The 19,868-nt window shown below is 48.1% G+C and overlaps 1 protein-coding gene and 1 non-coding gene across 2 annotated transcripts; one reads left to right on the forward strand and one right to left on the reverse strand.

The window, feature by feature from the left end:
• Positions 1-10,981: 10,981 nt before the first annotated feature.
• On the reverse strand, positions 10,982-19,868 carry TNFRSF4 (TNF receptor superfamily member 4). The gene is made up of 7 exons (XM_056865614.1): positions 19,742-19,868; positions 17,601-17,723; positions 17,016-17,117; positions 16,869-16,935; positions 13,724-13,953; positions 12,781-12,900; positions 10,982-11,055 (listed from the first exon to the last, which is right to left on the reverse strand). The coding sequence occupies exons 1-7, from the start codon at positions 19,866-19,868 to the stop codon at positions 10,982-10,984; spliced, it is 843 nt and encodes a 280-aa protein (XP_056721592.1).
• Positions 18,252-18,323, forward strand: TRNAV-GAC (transfer RNA valine (anticodon GAC)). Its single transcript has one exon. It is a non-coding gene; the product is annotated as a tRNA-Val (tRNA).

The raw sequence follows: 19,868 nt of genomic DNA on the forward strand, positions 1-19,868 counted from the left end.
TTAGCTGCCGGTCCATCCTGTGGCAGTGAGTTCCACAAATGAATTAGGAAGCAGCTATACTTTCTGTCTGTTCCGAATCTACCGCCAATTGAGTTTATTGTGCGCCCCTCGGCGTCCTGTCTTCGGTAAGAGGGAGGAAAAGTCGTTCCCCTTCACTTTCAACAACCAATTTACGATACTGTCAACTTTCTCCTACGTACCTCCCACATTAGATGCTGCAGCCAGCCGCATTTGGCAATCGGGCGATTTCTTTTTTCAGGAACGTCGTTTCCTCTCTCAAAACCTGACCGTTTGCTCCTCTTTTGGAACAGAAATGCGAGCCCGCTACACGGCAAACACCGATACTCTTTGCAAACCATGTGAGGAGGGATCCTTTAACCGGATATTCACTTTGTGGGCCTGTCAGAGCTGTGCCATCTGTGACCACAGTAAGTCCCTTTTGGCAAGAGAAGAGCCGTAGAGGGTTAGCCGCGTTAGTCCCCTGCGGCAAAATTAAACAGCAGCCCAGGAGCACCTTACGGAAGAACAAAATTGATTCTAGTAGATGTTTTCGTGAGGCGGAGCTGACTTCGTCAGAGGCTCAGAGGATGAAATAGAGATAGGTCGCATTTTTAAAAAGAGCTTTGAGCGAGCATCAAAATTGACCTGCATAAATGGCCCTTAGTGTTTGCTCCACCCCGCCTCAAAGAATCCCCTCAAGGAAGCATGCAGAATCACAGCTGTGCGTTAGCTTTGCAAACGGTGGTTGCTAATGGAAGGAAGGAGCGGGCGAGTGAGGGGGTGGATTTTCTCCTTTTGTGTCGGGAATGTGAATAGGCATTTTAAAAGGTCGCATTTAAAAAAAGAGCTTTGAGCAAGCATCAAAATTGACCCTGCATAAATGGCCTAGGTGTCGGGAAAGACCTTTCACTACCTGAGACTCCGGAGAGCTGACACTAGGCAGCAAAGACCATAGCAAGCTACACAAACTAATGCTCTGATTCTCTATAAGGCTCCTTCGTATACTCAGTGCTTCTCTGTCCCACAGTTAGGGTTGCCAGCTCCGGGTTGGGAAATACCTGGAGATTTTGGGGGTGGAGCCTGAGGAGGGCGGGGTTTGGGGAGGGGAGGGACTCCAATGCCATGGAGTCCACTTTGGCTTGCTGGGCCCTGTAGCTCCACCGGCGGGAGCTCTCCGGGGCCGTGGCTGCGGCGCACGCACCCCGTGTGATGCGCCTACGTCGGACGCGGACGCTCTAGCGATCTCGGCCAAAACTTTATGGTTTCCATAGTTTTATCCGAGATTGCCAGAGCATTCGTGTCACTTTTGGGTTTACCATCAGCTGGCTGGCGGGCAGCCCGGTGGATCGGCGGGATTTTACCCGCCGCCACCGGGCACTTGGCAACCCTAAGTCCACTTGCCAAAGTGGGCATTTTCTCAAGGCGAACTGATCAGACCGTTGGAGGCTGGCAACCCCATGTGCATGCAGAGACTGGAAAGTTGAAGAATCCTGATTGCAATGCGTACTTTAACGCATACTGTAAGATAGGATTTAACCGGGATACAGAGCCCCCTCTTCTGACATCTGTTGGGACTGCAGCCAATTCAACTCTCAGCACTAAAATACATGATCACAGGTTTATAGAGAAGGGCAGGAGTAACATTATTAACCATGAGGGCAAGACAGAACTTCCATATCAAGAGGTAGCATATCTTCGCTTATAAAGTGCTGGGGGCAAAAGGGCCTAGAAGAGCTGCTGCCTTCGTCACTTGCTTGTGGGCTGCTTGGAGTAATATGGCTGTCCCTTGTTGAAAACAGGAGACAGGACTCGTTTGGTCTGGTCCTAAACGGGCTTCAATGCCATACAAGATATCCATTGATCAGATAATAATCAATGAGGAAACAGCCAGTGTGGTGAACAGGTTAGAGTGTGAGACTAAGATCCAGGAGAGACCCAGGTTCAAATCTCCGTTCAGCTATGAAACTCATGGAGGGACCGTGTGCCCGTCACTTTTTCTCAGCATAACCTACATTGCAAGGGTTGTTGTGGGAAGGAAATCGGGGAGAAGAACTATGGACGCTTTCCCATGCTACAGGGATAAAGCAGGAAAGCAAGCAAGCATTTTTCCATTGCTTGCAGTGCAGAGAAGGGTGATCCTTCTGCCTCCTACCATATGGTGTAGCAGCTGCAAAAAGGAACCTCCAGGCTCAGGAGCAGTGTAACATCTAAATACAAGTTGTCAACTGGCTGCCCCTTGTAGGAAACAGACCTTTTTTTCTCCTCCAGCAAGGAAATTTTTATATTCTTATCAGCCATCTTCGTTTAATGGAGCCTTCAGTTCCAGAAGCAGTTTATCTCTGAATTCCAATTGTTAGGGAATAGCAACGGGGGAGAGCTGCTTCCTTCATGCCCTGCCGATGGACTTCTCTCTCATCCTTCCTCTGAGGAGTCCAGTGCAGCGTACATTATTAGATCCTCCTCTATTTTCTCCTAACAAGAGCCCTGTGAGGTAGGCTAGGCTAAGAGTCACTGGCCTAGTGGTACCAAGTTACCCTTAATGGCTGACTGGAGAATTACACTCTGGTCTGCACAGTTCTAGTCTGATGTTTCTCTGGCTTCCCAAAGTTATCTGGTAAACCACTGTAGGAAAGAGGGTTGCCAGGTCCCTCTTCGCCACTGGTGGGAGGTTTTTGGGGTGGAGCCTGAGGAGGGCGGGATTTTGGGAGGGGAGGGACTTCAATGCTATAGAGTCCAATTGCCAAAGCGGCCATTTTCTCCAGGGGAACTGATCTCTGTCACCTAGAGATCAGTTGTAATAGCGGGAGGTCTCCCTCTGGTACCTGGAGGTTGTCAACTCTAACAACAGACTAGAGCAGATGTCAGCAAACTCATTAGTCAAAAGAGCCAAATATCAACAGTACAACAATTGAGATTTCTTTTGAGAGCCAAATTTCTTAAACTATATAGGTAGGTACACTGTTTATTAACTTAATAAACTTTAATTAAAGTTTTAAGTCTTAATTAAACTATAGGAACACTGAATAAAACTTGATACCATACTTAATAGTGATCTTATTTATTGATAAAAATTAAATTGTAAGTCCCTGCCATTTCCCCCTCCCCGTCTGGAGTCCTCATCTGGAGGCCTGGTCTACCACCATAAAAGCCTATTGGTAGACCTGGCCTCCGGCTGAGTCCCATTGGGAGGCCAGGTCTACCCATTGGCTTTCTTGGCAGTAGACCTGGCCTCTGGAGGCCCATAGAAGCCAATTGGTAGACGTGGCCTCTGAAGGGGGACTTTTCCCCCCTCCTCGGAGTCCAGGTCTACTGCCAAGAAAGCCAGTGGGTAGACATGGCCTCCCAATGGGACTCAGCTGGAGGCCAGGTCTACCAAAGGAAGCCAGATCTGCCCAACAGCTGATAGGCGGGGGGGGGGAGGAACCGTCGAGCCGCCCGCCCAGCAATCGCGCAGCTAGAGGGGAGGGGAGGCTTTAGCCTCCCAACCATTGAGGGCAAGGGAAAGGGGGACCTGGCCATTCTCCACGGCGGGGGGGGGGGGACGGGACAGTGCGCCCACTCGCCTGCTCTCTTGCACTCGCTCTCTCTTTCTCAGGCGCGCCGGCTCCGCAGCCTGGCTGCCAGCGTGAGTGGGTGCGAGAGCAGGGGCTCTGAACCAAGTTCGGAGAGCCGCACTCAACGGGCCAAAGAGCCGCATGTAGCTCGGGAGCCGCAGTTTGCAGACCCCTGGACTAGAGGAACCATTGGTCTGATCCCATGAGACTCTTCTTCTGTTCTTCTGTTCTTACTGTCTGGGGAAAACCAGACAGTAAGGTACAGGAAGAGACGTGGCCGTTTTGCCTAAGTCAGCACCTTCTACCTCCGGGAAGGTAGGTAGAGTCCCAGCACGTCACATGGGAAGATACGATCAAAGATGGCAGAGCAGAGCTGTCAAGTTCCCAGCTATTTTAAGAAGGGTTCGGTCTCTTGTGTGGGCAGCGTCTCCACAGAACCTTTCCCCCCGGAAACAGTGTAGGAGGAGGAAGTTCAAAACGCTCCGTGGTAGAGCCTCTGCTTGGCATGCAGAAGGTCCCAGGTTCAATCCTCGGCATCTCCAGTTAAAGGGACCAGGCAACTAGGTGATGTGGAAGACCTCCGCCTGAGACCCTGGAGAGCTGCTGCCGGTCAGAGTAGACAATACTGGCTTTGATGGACTAAGGATTCAGTATAAGGCAGCTTCTGACACCAGAGCTCTCTGGATTATAGTTAGGGTTGCCAACCTCCAGGTACTTAAATAATGAAACAAAGCAGGACTGCCGGCCACGACAACGGGCAAAACAAAAAGGTTCGCAACACCAACATAAAAAACAAAATGCAAACGGGAAAAGAGCCTCTTTGTACTTCCCTCATGGGAAAATTCTCAGGCGTGTTCCCTGGACTGCAAAAGATATCACCCCCAACTAGGGTTGCCAACCTCCAGGTACTGGGGTGGGGAGAAAAACGGCACCTCTGTACTAATACCAAAAGGTTAGGAAGGCAGTACAGGATAATATATAAACAAAGTGCAAATTTTATGAGCTACTGAGGTGAAACAAGGACCATATACATGACACATACAAAGCACAAATATATACAATATATACAATCCGCACAAAGCAGAAATGATTCCAAAGGTCTCAACCGAGTACCAGGTAAGTAATAGTATTGTAATCTTTGTGTATAAAGTCCATATAGAGCCACAATCATCAATGGATACGGCCGTTTCAGATCCACAGCAGTGGAAATCTTTCTTCAGTCCTTCAAAAAGAAAGTGCTGCACTATGTGATGTACTTTGCTGACGTCTGATTGTAACAATTTACACTTACCCTGTGTGGGAAGGAATTATGAATGTATAACAGCACTTTCTTTTTGAAGGACTGAAGAAGGATTTCCACTGCTGTGGATCTGAAACGGCCGTATCCATTGATGATTGTGGCTCTATATGGACTTTATACACAAAGATTACAATACTATTACCTGGTACTCGGTTGAGACCTTTGGAATCATTTCTGCTTTGTGCGGATTGCATATATTGTATATATTTGTGCTTTGTATGTGTCATGTATATGGTCCTTGTTTCACCTCAGCAGCTCATAAAATTTGCACTTCGTTTATATATTAACCTCCAGGTACTAGCTGGAGATCGATTACAGCTGATCTCCAGCCGATAGAGATCAGTTCCCCTGGAGGAAATGGCCGCTTTGGCAATTGGACTCTATGGCATTGAAGTCCCTCCCCTCCCCAATCCCTGCCCTCCTCAGGCTCCGCCCCCAAAACCTCCTGTTGGTGGCGAAGAGGGATCTGGCAACCCTAGGATTAGTCCTATTTTGTCAGATATCAGTTTCCTCTCGAGCCCTGGGCGGTATCGTTATCATCAGCAGATCTTGATCCAGAAACAACCCAAGCTGTTGCTAAATATCTGATAACAGTGATCTCCCCAAAACTTGGCTGATTTATGAGAAACTGTATAGATCCATTGTTACATATTAGTTTTAATGTGTAGCAGACTTTACGAGGTATATCTGTTCCCCCACCCCCCTTGTCGTGCCATACTGGTTTGTCTGTTTTGATCTGTTGTGATGCATTGGTTTTATGCTTAAGACCTTGGGACATGCAAACTTAATAATAAAAAGAAAGGATCAGTTCCCCTGGAGGAAATGACCACTTTGGAAGGTAGAGTCTGTGCCATTATACCCCTCCACAAACCCCGCCCTCCTCAGGCTCCACCCCCAAATATCCAGGAATTTCCCAATCCAGGATTGAAGGAACCTAGCTAGGAGCGGGACAGTTGAGAGTAGGGCAATGTAAGTGCTTGGTATGTTCTGGGTAGAGTTCCAGCATGGTGTAGTGGTTAAGAGCGATGGCTTGGAGCGGTGGACTCTGATCTGGAGAACCGGGTTTGATTCCCCGCTCCTCCACCTGAGCGGCGGAGGCTAATCTGGTGAACCAGATTTGTTTCCCCGCTCCTCCACACGAAGCCAGCTGGGTGACCTTGGGCAAGTCACAGTTCTCTTAGAGCTCTCTCAGCCTCACCTACCTCGCAGGGTGTCTGTTGTAGGGAGGGGAAGGGAAGGCGATCGTAAGCCGGCTTGAGTCTCCCTTAAGTGGTAGAGAAAGTCGGCACATAAAAACCAACTCTTCTTCTTCTTCCCAGCTCCGGGTTGGGAAATACCTGGAGATTTTGGGGGCGAAGCCTGAGGAGGGCGGGGTTTGGGGAGGGGAGGGACTTCAATGCCATAGAGCCCAATGGCCAAAGCGGCCATTTTCTCCGGGAGAACTGATCTCTCTTGGCTGGAGATCAGTTGTAATAGCAGGAGATCTCCAGGCACCAAGTGGAGGTCGGCAACCCTAATTCTGGAAAATGTAGTTCCCAGGATGCATTGGACATTACATTTCCGAGTCATTCAGCAGAAGAAGACTTGATTTCTTTATTTATAGTCTGCAGTTCTCTCTGAGTCTCCAAGCAGATTACAAAACCTAGCAGTCCGGTGGGACAGTATCAGGCACAGCATCCCCCTAAACACTGTAAGAAGGTGGAGCACAAATAAATCCATGCAGTAAACGCAATATAAGACATGACATAAGAAATGCCCCAAAAACGGATGATGGACAGATGAGGAAAGTGCAGTAAAAATGAGAAATACAGGCAATTAAAACTGCCATAAACCACAGCCCTCCGCCCCCTGGAATGGTGTCCTCGGGAACAATTCCATCTGGACACAGCAAACAACCGAGCAGGCTGAAAGAAGAAAAGGGAGAGGGAACTGACCATCTCAGCCAGAGAAGATTTTGGCAGCTATGAGGATCAGCTCGCTTCGACCGCCAGCATCCTGGGACGCCGAAGAGCATGCCCTGAGCCAAAAGGGTTCGGAAATCTCTCCAACGTGGAATAATGAGGGTGCCACGGTTGGGTTGTTTGTCACACAGAGGCAGAAGAAAGACACATATCTCTTACTGGTTGCAACGTTACGCTTTTCAGCAGCGCCAAAGCGCTGTGCGTAAACACAATATATAAACGCTATGTGTGAAACGATTCACAAGCAGAGCAGAAAAAAAATTCTGCATACCAATTTCACAAACCCTGTGAATTTACAAAATTCAAATAATTGGTTGCGTGTGGATTTAAAAAAACAAAACCCACAATCATTTTCAGATACGCAAGGAGTAAAACCTAGCCCTAGATACTCTTCTCCTAGAGACTCCACAATAGGATTCATGAGATATAATACAAAAGCCAAACAATACCGATCACCGAGAGACGTAATTCATAAGCAGGGAGCCAAGCTTGGCATTTTGTTGATACTTGAACAGAAGGATTGAAAGCAGGATTTAATGGGGAAACAGGGCTGTCTCTGATTAATGTACAACAGCCAATTTAACGTTCCAGTCCAAATTCTCTTTGCCATTTAGGGTCGCTAACTGCAGACTGGGAAATTCCTGGAGATTTGAGGGTGGATCCTGGGGAGGGCAGGGTTTGGGGAGGGGACAGCTCTCAGCGGGGGTATAATGCCCTAGACTGTACCCTCCAAAGCAGTCATTTTCTCCAGGGGAACTGGAGTCTGGAGATCAGCTGTCATTCTGGGAGATCGACAGTGCCCCATCTAGAGGTTGGCACAGAACTCAGTAGGCTCACCAACCTCAAGAGTTCTGGAATTATATCTGATTGTCAGACTATTGTCTCCCTGGAGGAAAGGGCAAGCTTTGGGAGGGCAGAGTCTATGGCAGCATATCTAAGGTTGCCAATCTCCAGGTACTAGCTGGAGATCTCATGCTATTACAACTGATCTCCAGCCGATAGAGATCAGTTCACCTGGAGAAAAGGGCCCCTTTGGCCATTGGATTCTATGGCATTGAAGTCCCTCCCCTCCCCAAACCCCGCCCTCCTCAGGCTCCATCCCCAAAACCTGCCTCCAGTGGCGAAGAGGGACCTGGCAACCCTACAACATATCCCCGCTGAGTTCTCTTCCTTCCCAGAGCACTGCCCCAAATCTCCAGGAATTTCCCAAACCAGATTGGGAATTTGGGAGGGGGGGTCTGTCAGCAATTAAACTGATTGGCAACGAGTTCAGGATTAACGAAAAGAGCTGCTTTTTCACATAACGGTGCAATGAAGTTATGGAACCTCCCCGCTACAAAAACGTGGCATTGAGATGGGCATTTACCTAGGCTGGATCTACAAAGCTTGGTTTGTGCATGCAGGAGAATGAGGTGGCAGAGCCCTGATGGGGGAGCTTGGACTGTACCGCTTCAGGCTGTGGGGAGAGAGGGGGGGAATTCCAGCTAGGGTTGCCAGGCCCCTCTTTGCCACTGGTGGGAGAAGAAGAAGAGTCGGATTTTATATGCCAACTTTCTCTACCACTTAAGGCAGAATCAAACCAGCTTACAATCACCTTCCCCTCCCCTCCTTACAACAGACACCCTGTGAGGTTGGTGGGGCTGAGAGAGCTGTGACTAGCCCAAGGTCACCCAGCTGGCTTCGTGTGGAGGAGCGGGGAAACAAATCCAGTTCACCAGATTAGCCTCCGCCGCTCATGTGGAGGAGTGGGGAATCAAACTCGGTTCTCCAGGTCAGAATCCACTGCTCCAAACAGCCGCTCTTAACCACTACACCATGCTGGCTCCACGCTGGAGGTTTTTGGGGCGCAGCCTGAGGAGGGTGGGGTTTGGGGAGGGACTTCAATGCCAAAGAGTCCAATTGCCAAAGCGGCCATTTTCTCCAGGGGAACTGATCTCTATCAGCTGGAGATCAGTTGCAATAGCAGGAGGTCTCTAGCTAGTGCCTGGAGGTTGGCAACCCTAATTCCAGCCTGGAATGTTGCTTGGGATACACGAAACTCCAAGCCAATGGAAAGCGGGTGCAAAAGGGATGAAAGCAGTCCACCTCTACACCGTAGCTAGACACTAGGACCGTGGGAAAAACAGGCGCGTGAATGGAGACAGCCCCTGCCAGGAGTTCGTGCTCATCCACCACATAGGAGGCAGAAAGATAAAACCCAACGGGAGGCGCCTGACGTTGTGTGCGCACGCCAATCAGTTCAAAATTCAACAAATTAAAAACTGAAACCACAAAGGATGTCCAAATGCATCAGTTCCCGTCAGAAACAAAACCAGGCCGTCCGGGATTCTGAAATCGTACAAAGCGATTCAATTTCAAACTGCTACAGAAGCGTCTTTCTTTTCTCTCTCCTGTCTCTCGTACCTTTCGTGAAATATCTTTTTGCGCATATTTTGCAGAGCGTTGGTTTTCCCCCTTTCTTTTCTTTCTCTCTTTATAGGAAAGGAACTAAAAATATTCTCGACCCAAACCACAATTCAAATCAGCCGAGGAAGTTCGGGGGCAAATTAAGGGGTTGGCGGCATGGCTGACACATGTATGAGTCAGAATCAAAACTTTGTTGTAAAAGGCAGAGAAACTTTGTTGTAAAAGGCAGAGATTTGGGCATACCTAAACTATGCACTTAAACTTCTTCCTGCTGCCGTATATGCCCCTGGTAGCTAGAAGTGAATCTCAGGGAGTAGACCTATTTTTTAACATACATTTCCAAATACATTTTTTAAAAAGATAATCTCATAACAAGATTTTCCAAAGCAGAGAGCTTATGAAGAAAGAAAGAAAAAGTTACATAGTCCATTACACATCTCCAGGTGTTTCCCAACCTGGATCTGGCAACTAGGGTTGCCAACCCCCAGGTAGTAGCTGGAGATCTCCTGCTATTACAACTGATCTCCAACCGATAGAGATCAGTTCCTCTGGAGAAAATGGCTGCTTTGACAATTGGACTCTACAGCATTAAAGTCTCTCCTCTCCACAAACCCTGCCCTCCTCAGGCTCTGTCCCAAAAACCTTGCCAGTGGTGAAGAGGGACATGGCAACCCCTGGCAACTGTACCCCACCCATCTCCCATGGTGGCCAGGACAGACCTAGGGTTGCCAGGTCCCTCTTCGCTATTTTTGGGAGATTTGGGGGGCGGAGCCTGAAGAGGGCTGGGTTTGGGAGGGGAAGGACTTCAATGCCATAGAGTCTAATTGGGAAAGCAGACATTTTCTCCAGGTGAACTGATCTCTATCAGCTGGAGATCAGTTGTAATAGCAGGAGATCTTCTGCTATTACCTGGAGGTTATTGCAAAAAGAATACCTCTGTACTGGTACCAATGGTTAGGAAATTAGTACAGGAAAAGGCTGACACTGACATAGCATAACAAAGTTGTAATGATGTGCTGCACACAACAAGTGAAAAAAATATATACAAAAAGTGACTGTGAAACTAAGTATGTACAATATAGTTTCTAATGTCCATATAAGGTATCAAGGTATCATAACATCCAAAGTTGGCTTCTTGAAACTGTAGCGGTTGCAGCCATTATCCCCCATGGGGAACTTTCTTGTGAAAAACCTAATAAGCTGAATTTGAACAAGTGTGTACACTGTTGATTATATAAGTGGGACTGAGGAAGACTCCGAAACGATCGTATCCCGTCTCACTCTTCAGTTTCAAGAAGCCAACTTTGGATGTTAGGATACCTTATATGGACATTAGAAACTATATTGTACATACTTAGTTTCACAGTCACTTTTTGCATATATTTTCACTTGTTGTGTGCAGCACATCATTACAACTTTGTTATGCTATGTCAGTGTCAGCATTTTCCTGAACTAATTACCTGGAGGTTGGCAAGCCCAGACAGACCTGGCAACCCTAGACAAACCTGGCAACCCTATATAAAGCTGGCACCAATCAGCAATATAAACAGGCCCTGAAAGAATTTTGCCAATTATCCCTACACTCGATTGAAACATCTTGAGGAGATGTATGAAGTAGGAGCAGAAGATCTGAAGTTTGGGAGACGGATCAGAATTGACGCTCGCTTTCTCTCTCTTTCTCCGTGGCCATGTTCAGTTCTGCAGTCCAAACAGTTTTAGATTCGGCTTCAAGGTACAGGACTTTTTCTTCCCGGCAAAGGTCAGTTTCGCACAAGGCTGGATTTGGTGTCAATTTGCTCCTCCTGGATAGGGATACGGAAGCTGTTTTTTCCATCTGAAAGACAGAAGGGGGGAGTCAGAAGTATGGGGGGTGTAAGGGAGGCATGGTGGATTTACTCTGATGAATTTTTAAATGGGAAAATTTGTTTATGTATTGATCTAATCCCTTTACTACAGAATAATAGAATGCTATATAGAGACAATGATGATATTATAACCATGTAGGACTTGAAACTGCTTATAGAAGTAGTATAGATAATTTAAAGCAAGTCTGTTAGAAAGAAAATAAGGATTAGAAATTAATTTGAAATGCAAAAGTGTTAACCAGTAAAATTAGTCAAAAAGGGCAAGAGTCCAGTAGCACCTTAAAGACTAACAAAAATATTTCCTGGTAGGGAAAGAGAAGAAGTGAGCTGTGGCTCATGAAAGGTCATACCCTACCAGAAAATATTTTTGTTAGTCTTTAAGGTGCTACTGGACTCTTGCCCTTTTTGACTACTGCAGACAGACTAACACGGCTACCCACTGTGAATTACCAGTAAAATTAGTGACTGAAGAAGATGTGGGGAAGTCATATATAGTAGATAGTATTGTATAGTATAGATAACATATTCTCAGTAATAGTAATGAGTTTTCTTGTTATAAGTAGTTACAACTGAGTATATTGTTGAGATTTGTTTATTTCTGTTATATTGTGAAAAATAATAAAAATATTTTTTTTTAAAAAAAAAGAAGTATGGAGGAGAGACATGAAGAAAACAACCAGCATGCACTTGGCTATTACTATTTATTTTTTAATCTCATATTTTGAGACTACCATTCTAAACAAAAATGAATCAGAAAAAGAATAGCATTTGCTAGAATTTTTCTCTGGCATCGAACAGAAAGAACTGGACGAACCGATCGGAGGCTCAAGTTGCATTAACAGCACACCGCCGCAGTCAGACATGGTGTGTTTCCCTGGCAACGACGTTCACCACACATTCTCTGCCTCACATGAACACACATGAACACATGAAGCTGCCTTATACTGAACCAGACCCTGGGTCCATCAAACTCAGCATTGCCTACTCAGACTGGCAGTGGGTCTCCAGGGGCTCAGGCAGGGGTCTTCTTCATCACCTCCTTGCCTGGTCCCTTTAACTGGAGATGCCGGGGATTGAACCTGGGACCTTCTGCATGCCAAGCAGACGCTCTACCACTGAGCCACAGCCCCTTCCCACCCACAATCAGAGCACAGAGGCCAAAATCTTCCCTTGGGGTTGACCCCCAGAGCAACTTGTAATCATAGGTATACTACCTCTGAACATGAAGGTTCTGCTTTTGGCCTTCCCTTCTCTGCATTTGTCTAATCCCCTTTTAAAACTGCCTAAGCTAGTGCCCTCACTGTGGGGGCTTGCATCGATCTGTAACTTCCACCCAATCTCCAAAGAAGAAGAGCTGGTTTTTATATGCCGACTTTCTCTACCACTTAAGGGAGACTCAAACTGGCTTACAATCCCCTTCCCTTCCTCTCCCCACAACAGACACCCTGTGAGGTAGGTGGGGCTGAGAGATTGTAACTAGCCCAAGGGCACCCAGCTGGCTCATGTGCAGGAGTGGGGAAACAAACCCAGTTCACCAGATTAGCCTCCGCCGCTCATGTGAAGGAGTGGGGAATCAAACCCCGTTCTCCAGATCAGAGTCCGCCGCTCCAAACCACTGCTCTTAACCACTACACCACGCTGGGAAAGAGAGAGAGAGAGAGAGAGCACCCCTTCCAGAATAGCTAGGGACTCACCCTTATATATCTGTTCCAGGAACCTCCCTGGTTCCTTAGTTTTCCGAAAAACCTTCAGCAGAATGATCACCCCCAATCCAAGAAGCAGGGCTGCAGCAACAAGGATGTACAATAAATACCCTACAAAGTAAACAGAGGAAGAAGAACCAAAGTTAGAGCAGTGGGGAAAACCAAGGTTCCTTTCTACAATTTTGCGGGTCGTGTGCCGTCAAGTTGCTTCTGACTTACGGAGAAATCTAGTCAAATATTAGCCACATTAGTGGATGCGGGGGAGTGACGTCCCAACTAGTGTTGCCAACCTCCAGGTAGCGGTTAAACAAAATAAATTCACCCATACTATGAATTTAAGAATAGTAAGGGGCTCTCAATGGCTCTCCGCCCCCCAAATCTCCAGGTATTTCCCAACCCCGGAGCTGGCAGCCCTAACCGAGGGGCAGAGAAGCGCTGAACAGATGAAGTCCCAACCCACGGACATTCACATGATCTTGTAGCAATTCCTACAATAACCCAGCAAGGTAGGCCGACGTTACCCGCAGCAGATGGAAAGCCAAAAGGGTATGTCTTCTTCTAAGGACCATGTCATGAGACGACAAGAGTCACTGGAAAAGACCGTCATGCTAGGAAAAGTGGAGGGCAGCAGGAAAAGAGGAAGACCCAACAAGAGATGGATTGGCTCAATAAAGGAAGCCACAGTCTTCAGTTTGCAAGATCTGAGCAAGGCTGTCAAAGACAGGACATTTTGGAGGACTTTCATTCATAGGGTCGCCATGAGTCGGAAGCGACTTGACGGCACTTCACACACACACAAGGACCAGCTAGTGAGCTTGTGGCAAAATGCAAAGCAGTCGCCTTTCGCTATGACGCTGTCTTTCAGGCAGTGAAACAGGGCGGCCAGCTTCCAGGTTCGAGTCTCCCACCCCCGAAGCCGACCCCTTTTCCTTACCAGGGCTCTTCATGCCACCTCCTGGCCCCTCTGTTGTCAAAGCAGTCGAAGCAACCAAAGTCGATGAAGTCGAGGCGGGCTTTGTAACCAACGTGGCACGCGCCATTTCTCTCCTCGAGGAACGCCCGGCGGGGAACTCGGTCATTGGAGGCGCCGAGGGGTCTTTGTCGCAAACGGCATCGTCCTCCTTGCTCCCAGCTCGGAAAACTGCTCTGCCTGTGGCTGTACAGCTACCATTTTCAACAAAGGGACAGAAATAAAACACTGAAGCAGGTCAAAGAGGACAACAGAGCCAGAAGTGGGGGTCCCATGTAGGGATGCCAACCTCCCAGAATTACAGCTCATCTCCAGACTACTAAGGTCAGTTCCTCTGGAGAAAATGGATGCTTAGAAGGGTGGACTCTCTGGCATTGTGGACGCATGAACACATGAAGCTGCTTTCTACTGAATCAGTCCCTTGGTCCATCAAAGTTAGTATCGTCTACTCAGACCGGCAGCGGCTCTCCAGTGTCTCAGGCAGAGGTCTTTCACATCACCTACTTGCCTGGTCCCTTTAACTGGAGATGCTGGGGATTGAGCCTGGGACTTTCTGCATGCCAAGCAGATGCTCTACCACTGAGCCATGGCCCCTCCCTGTAACGCTGGGGGACCCTTGAACACATGAAGCTGCCTTCTACTGAATCAGACCCTTGGTCCATCAAAGTCAGTATCGTCTACTCAGACCGGCGGCAGCTCTCCAGGACCTCAGGCGGAGGTCTTTCACATCACCTACTTGCCTAGTCCCTTTAACTGGAGATGCTGGGGATTGAACCTGGGACTTTTTGCATGCCAAGCAGATGCTCTACCACTGAGCCATGGCCCCTCTATGACACTGACTCTCATGGAGAGGGTCCCTGCCCTCTCCATGAGCTTCCGAACCTGGATCTGGCAACCCTACCCTGCCCCCTGCCGATGGCCAGGGGGACCTGGTTACCCTAATCCCACACCCTCCGTGTATGCCTGCACTCACATTCAAAACGGGCAAGTTAGGGAGAAGATTCTCACTTAGTTTCATCCATGATATGCTAAGCTTACTACCTTCAGGGATAGATTACGATGGGTAACCGTGTTAATGTGTCTGTAGCGGTAGAAAAGAGCCAGAGTCGAGTAGCACCTTAAAGACTAACAACATTTCTGGCAGGGGTAGGAGCTTTCGTGAGTCACAGCTCACTTCTTCAGATACAGCTAGAATGTGAGTCCATCAGTCCTTAAGTAGAGAAGAGTGAATTCAGACACCCAATGGCAATTGCAGGTAAATGGCATTAGCAGGCGTGATGGGATTAGGTGTGATATGCAGAGGGGTAGTAGGCGTGGAGAAATCAGCACTGGCAACCAGACAGAAATCCCAGATCTCTATTCAATCCAGGAGAAGGCATGGTCTTGAGCTTCATTATTAGTTGTAATTCAGCAGATTTCACTCTTCTCTACTTAAGGACAGATGGGCTCACATTCCAGCTGTATCTGAAGACATGAGCTGTGACTCACGAAAGCTCATACCCTGCCAGAAATTTTGTTAGTCTTTAAGGTGCTGTGTCCAGGGAGGAGGCACAAAGCATGACCCTTTCCCTCTTTTCACCTGTATTTTAAAGCAGGGATGAGCAAAATTTCTCCTCTCCATTTGCTTATTGTTTTCTTATTTTTGCAAGCCTTTTGCTTCTGATTTCGCTTGAAGACTTTCTATGCATCAATTCCAGAAGTGCAGTTCACCACAACTTTCCGTTCCTTCCGTGAATCCTGCCTTTCCTCCTCTCTACGTTACTGATGCGCCGATGCACACTGACCAAACCCTCCAACCAAAATCAGCCTCAGTGCTACAGTATTGCACGCTCACACCACGACTTCCTCAGTGGCGTTTTTACTGATGCGCTCACTGGGAGAACGGCGCACACAAAGAATCATGGTATCGCCACACAGATATCGCATCAAGATTCCACTTTTGAACTTCATTTAAATTGATGCGCACACGTTACCTTGGCAACAAAAAGAGAGATCAAAATAGCAGTGAATTGGAAGCTCATGCATGCACACTATGTCATCCACAAAATTCTGGGGAAATGGAAACCAGGGAAGATTGATTCCAAGATTTAAAAAATGACCACCTGATCCCAGGGAGGATTTTGAATTTCTCGTTCCTCTTAATCCCCAAATCTGTGCTTTCATTTTACTTCTGCCTGTGGTATAGTGGTTAAGAGCGGTGGTTTGGAGCGGTGGACTCTGATCTGGAGAATCGAGTTTGATTCCCCACTCCTCCACATGCGTGGCGGATGCTAGCCTGGTGAACTGGTTTCCCCACCACCACTCCTACACATAAAGCCGGCTGGGTGACCTTGGGCTAGTCTCAGCTCTCTCAGCCTCACCTACCTCACAGGGTGCCTGTTGTGGGAAGGGGAAGAGAAGGTGATTGTAAGCCAGTATGAGTCTTCCTTAAGTGGCAGAGAAAGTCGGCATATAAAAATCAACTCTTCTTCTAAACCCAGGAGCCATTCCTTTCATGCTAAGTTCTGTTGCCTTGCGTGGTATTTTCCCCATTAAATGTACACATTTCCCAACATTTGTCAATAAATCAACATTACAGTGTGAACAGTGTGTGTTGTAAATCTAAATATCATAGGAATGGAACAGAAAAGGTGGACCACATGCGCACAGGAGGCAAATAAAGCCATAAAACCCATGAGTGAAAAGCCAAGAACGTAAATGTTGACACAACCGTAATAGAAATTGAGCAATGAAAGAGAGACCAATCACACAACCCTCCAGGTTCTGCCAGCCCCAAAGTGCCTTTTGGTTGAAGAAGAAGAAAAGTTGGTTTTTATATGCCGACTTTCTCTGCCACTTAAAGAAGACTCAACCCGACCTACAATCACCTTCCCTTCTCCTCCCCACAACAGACACCCTGTGGGGTAGGTGGGGCTGAGAGAGCTGTGACTAGCCCAAGGTCACCCAGCTGGCTTCGTGGGTAGGAGTGGGGAAACAAATCCAGTTCACCAGATTAGAGTCTGCCACTCATGTGGAGAGTGGGGAAACGAACCCGGTTCTCCAGATCAGACTCCACCGCTCCAAACCACCTCTCTTAACCACACCACCACACTGGCTGGGCAATACGTACTTTGTCCAGGGAGTGCATGGTTTGTTCCATCCTTTGGAGAAATGCCCATGGGGACAGGGGTCACATCCTGAAACAAAAAAACAGGGGTGTTAACACAGGCAGGGCGTCTTGGGCAGAACCTCAACCATCAGAAAAACCCCTACTCACTTTGCTTGCTGGGCTCAGAGGAGGATGGCTGGTAGCCCGGGAGACACATGCAATCCGCATCGGAAGTGCTTTCACACTTCTTCACCTGCTGAAGTCCATCGGCTGAGAAACAGAAAGCACAAAGGATAGTAACAAAAGCGCACAACAACATCATGTGGAGGAGTGGGGAATCCAACCCGGTTCTCCAGATCAGAGTCCACCGCTCCAAACCACCGCTCCTAACCACTACACCACGCAGGCTTTACACCAGTGGCTCCTTCAGGACTAACAACATTGATTCTAGAGTCCACATTCATCAGAGTTTAACTTCATCGGAATTGCTTTAATTTTTAGCTGAGAAGCAGGTTCAAAATACAGTCAGACGCCACATTTCTACCCCAACCATCCCCCAAGGAGTTCAGGGCAACGTTGATCGTTCTCCCTGTCTCTATTTCATCCTCTCAGCCTCTGACAAAGTCAGTTCCACCTACGTAAACTACTGGGATAAATTTTGTTCTTCCGTAAGGTGCTCCTTGGCTTAATTTTGCCGCAGGGGACTAACGCGGCTAACCCTCTACGGCTCTTCCCTTGCCAAAAGGGACTTACTGTGGTCACAGATGGCACAGCTCTGACAGGCCCACAAAGTGAATATCCGGTTAAAGGATCCCTCCTCACATGGTTCGCAAAGGGTATCGGTGTTTGCCGTGCAGCGGGCTCGCATTTCTGTTCCTAAAGAGGAGCAAACGGTCAGGTTTTGAGAGAGGAAGCGATGTTCCTGAAAAAAGAAACCGCCCGATTACCAAATGCGGCTGGCTGCAGCATCCAACGCGGGAGGTACGTAGGAGAAAGTTGACAGAATTGTAAATTGGTTGTTGAAAGTGAAGGGGAACGACTTTTCCTCCCTCTTACCGAAGACAGGACGCCGAGGGGCGCACAATAAACTCAATGGGCGGTAGATTCGGAACAGACAGAAAGTAGAGCTGCTTCCAAATTCATGTGTGGAACTCACCGCCGCAAGAAGGAAGGGCAGCTAGGAGCTTGGATGGTTTTAAGGTGGGATTTAGGCATCTCCATGGAGGATAGGTAAATGGAACCTCCATGTTCGTTGGCAATCTACCTCTGAATACCATTTGCTGTACATTAATAACACGGCAGGGGGGTGCTCTGACCTCCATGCCGTGCTTGTTTACCATCTGGGGGCATCTGGATGGCCACTGTGGAAAAGAGGATGCTGGACTACGATGCCTAAAGTGGGGAGGGGCTGTGGCTCAGTGGTAGAGCATCTGCCTGACACGCAGAAGGTCCCAGGTTCAATCCCTGGCATCTCCAGTTAAAGGGACTAGGCAAGTAGGTGATGTGAAAGACCCCTGTCTGAGACCCTGGAGAGTCATGGACAGGGGCTGTGACTCAGTGGTAGAGCCTCCGCTTGGCAGGCAGAAGGTCCCAGGTTCAATCCCCGGAGTCTCCAGTTAAAGGGACTAGGCAAGTAGGTGATGTGAAAGACCTCTGCCTGAGACCCTGGAGAGCTGCTGCCGGTCTGCGAAGACAGTACTGACTTTGATGGACCCAGGGTCTGGTTCAGCATAAGGCAGCTTCATGTGTTCATGTGTCTGATCCAGAAGGGCTGTTGTGGCTAGATGAATCAGTTAAAAACCTAACAACGTCTGCTTATTTTTCCCCAACTGAAGATCAGCCCTGCTGCATCAGATCTAACCCATCACTGTGTTTCCAACAAAAGTGAGCTAGTCACGTCCTCAGGAAACCCACAAGGCGAAAGCTGTCGGCTTCCTCCATTCTGTGTCTCACCTCAACTCATATTCAGAGATACTGCCTCTAAACATGGAGGATTCATTTCCTTATCCTCCATGTCTTTGTCTATTCCTCTTTTGTTGTTAAGATGGAAATTTTCGGCCATCGACCCCTCTTGAAACCAGCCACGTCGCCTCACAAGCGTTCCTTGCATTTTTCCAGCCAACTTCCTCCTCGACCTCACACGAGCCCAAGTCCTCTTGCATCTTAAAGACCAATGAGATTTCCAGAGTATAACCGTTTGAGAGCCAAAGCTCTCTTCGTCAGATACAATAAAACGGACGAAAATTGTACCTGACAAAGGGAGGTCTGACTCTCAAAAGCGTATACCTTGAAAATCTTGTTGGCTCTTCTACTTCAGATCAACATGGCTACCCACCTGAAACTATCAAAGAAAACCAGTTCCTGACTGGGATGGATACCCAGCGATTGAAGAAGAAAAAGAAGAGTTGGTTTTTATATGCCAACTTTCTCTACCACTTAAGGGAGACTCAAACCGGCTTACAATCACCTTCCCTTCCCCTCCCCACAACAGACACCCTGGGAGGTAGGTGGAGCTGAGAGAGCTGTGACTAGCCCAAGGTCACCCAGCTGGCTTCGTGTGGAGGAGTGGGGTAACCAATCCAGTTCACCAGATTAGCCTCCGCCGCTCAGGTGGAGGAGTGGGGAATCAAACCCGGTTCTCCAGATCCGGACTCCACCACTCCAAACCACCACTCTTAACCACTACACCACGCTGGCTTTCCCTGAACTGAAAGCCGGAGTTTGGAATGATTCAAGCAGCTGAAGAGGCGGAAGGCTGTACCTTCAGCAGCCAAGCCAGGTCCTTGTGTTTCCGTGGACGCCATGCTTCGTTCATGCTTGTCCAGCCGCCCCCCGAAATACACACATACTCACGATAGCATCCAACTGTACATTATAACGAAGCATCGACTCACCAGGTGCACAATAGCGACAGCATTTCACTTGGTCCAAGGGATATTCCTCTGGGCCACAACTTAGCCCTGAACTTCGAAGGGCAAGCAAGGGAAGGAGAAACATTGAGAAACTCAAGCGGCGTTTCAT

This window comes from Euleptes europaea, chromosome 19 (genome assembly GCF_029931775.1).
Source record: "Euleptes europaea isolate rEulEur1 chromosome 19, rEulEur1.hap1, whole genome shotgun sequence".
Taxonomy (NCBI): domain Eukaryota; kingdom Metazoa; phylum Chordata; class Lepidosauria; order Squamata; family Sphaerodactylidae; genus Euleptes; species Euleptes europaea.

Coding starts and splice junctions, on each gene's coding strand:
- TNFRSF4 (XM_056865614.1), bottom strand. CDS start 19,868: ATGAAACGCCGCTTGAGTTTCTCAATGTTTCTCCTTCCCTTGCTTGCC. Junction 17,724..19,741: donor CTGTCGCTATTGTGCACCTG/GTGAGTCGATGC, acceptor GCTCCTCTTTAG/GAACAGAAATGCGAGCCCGC. Junction 12,901..13,723: donor AGGTGGCATGAAGAGCCCTG/GTAAGGAAAAGG, acceptor TTTACTTTGTAG/GGTATTTATTGTACATCCTT.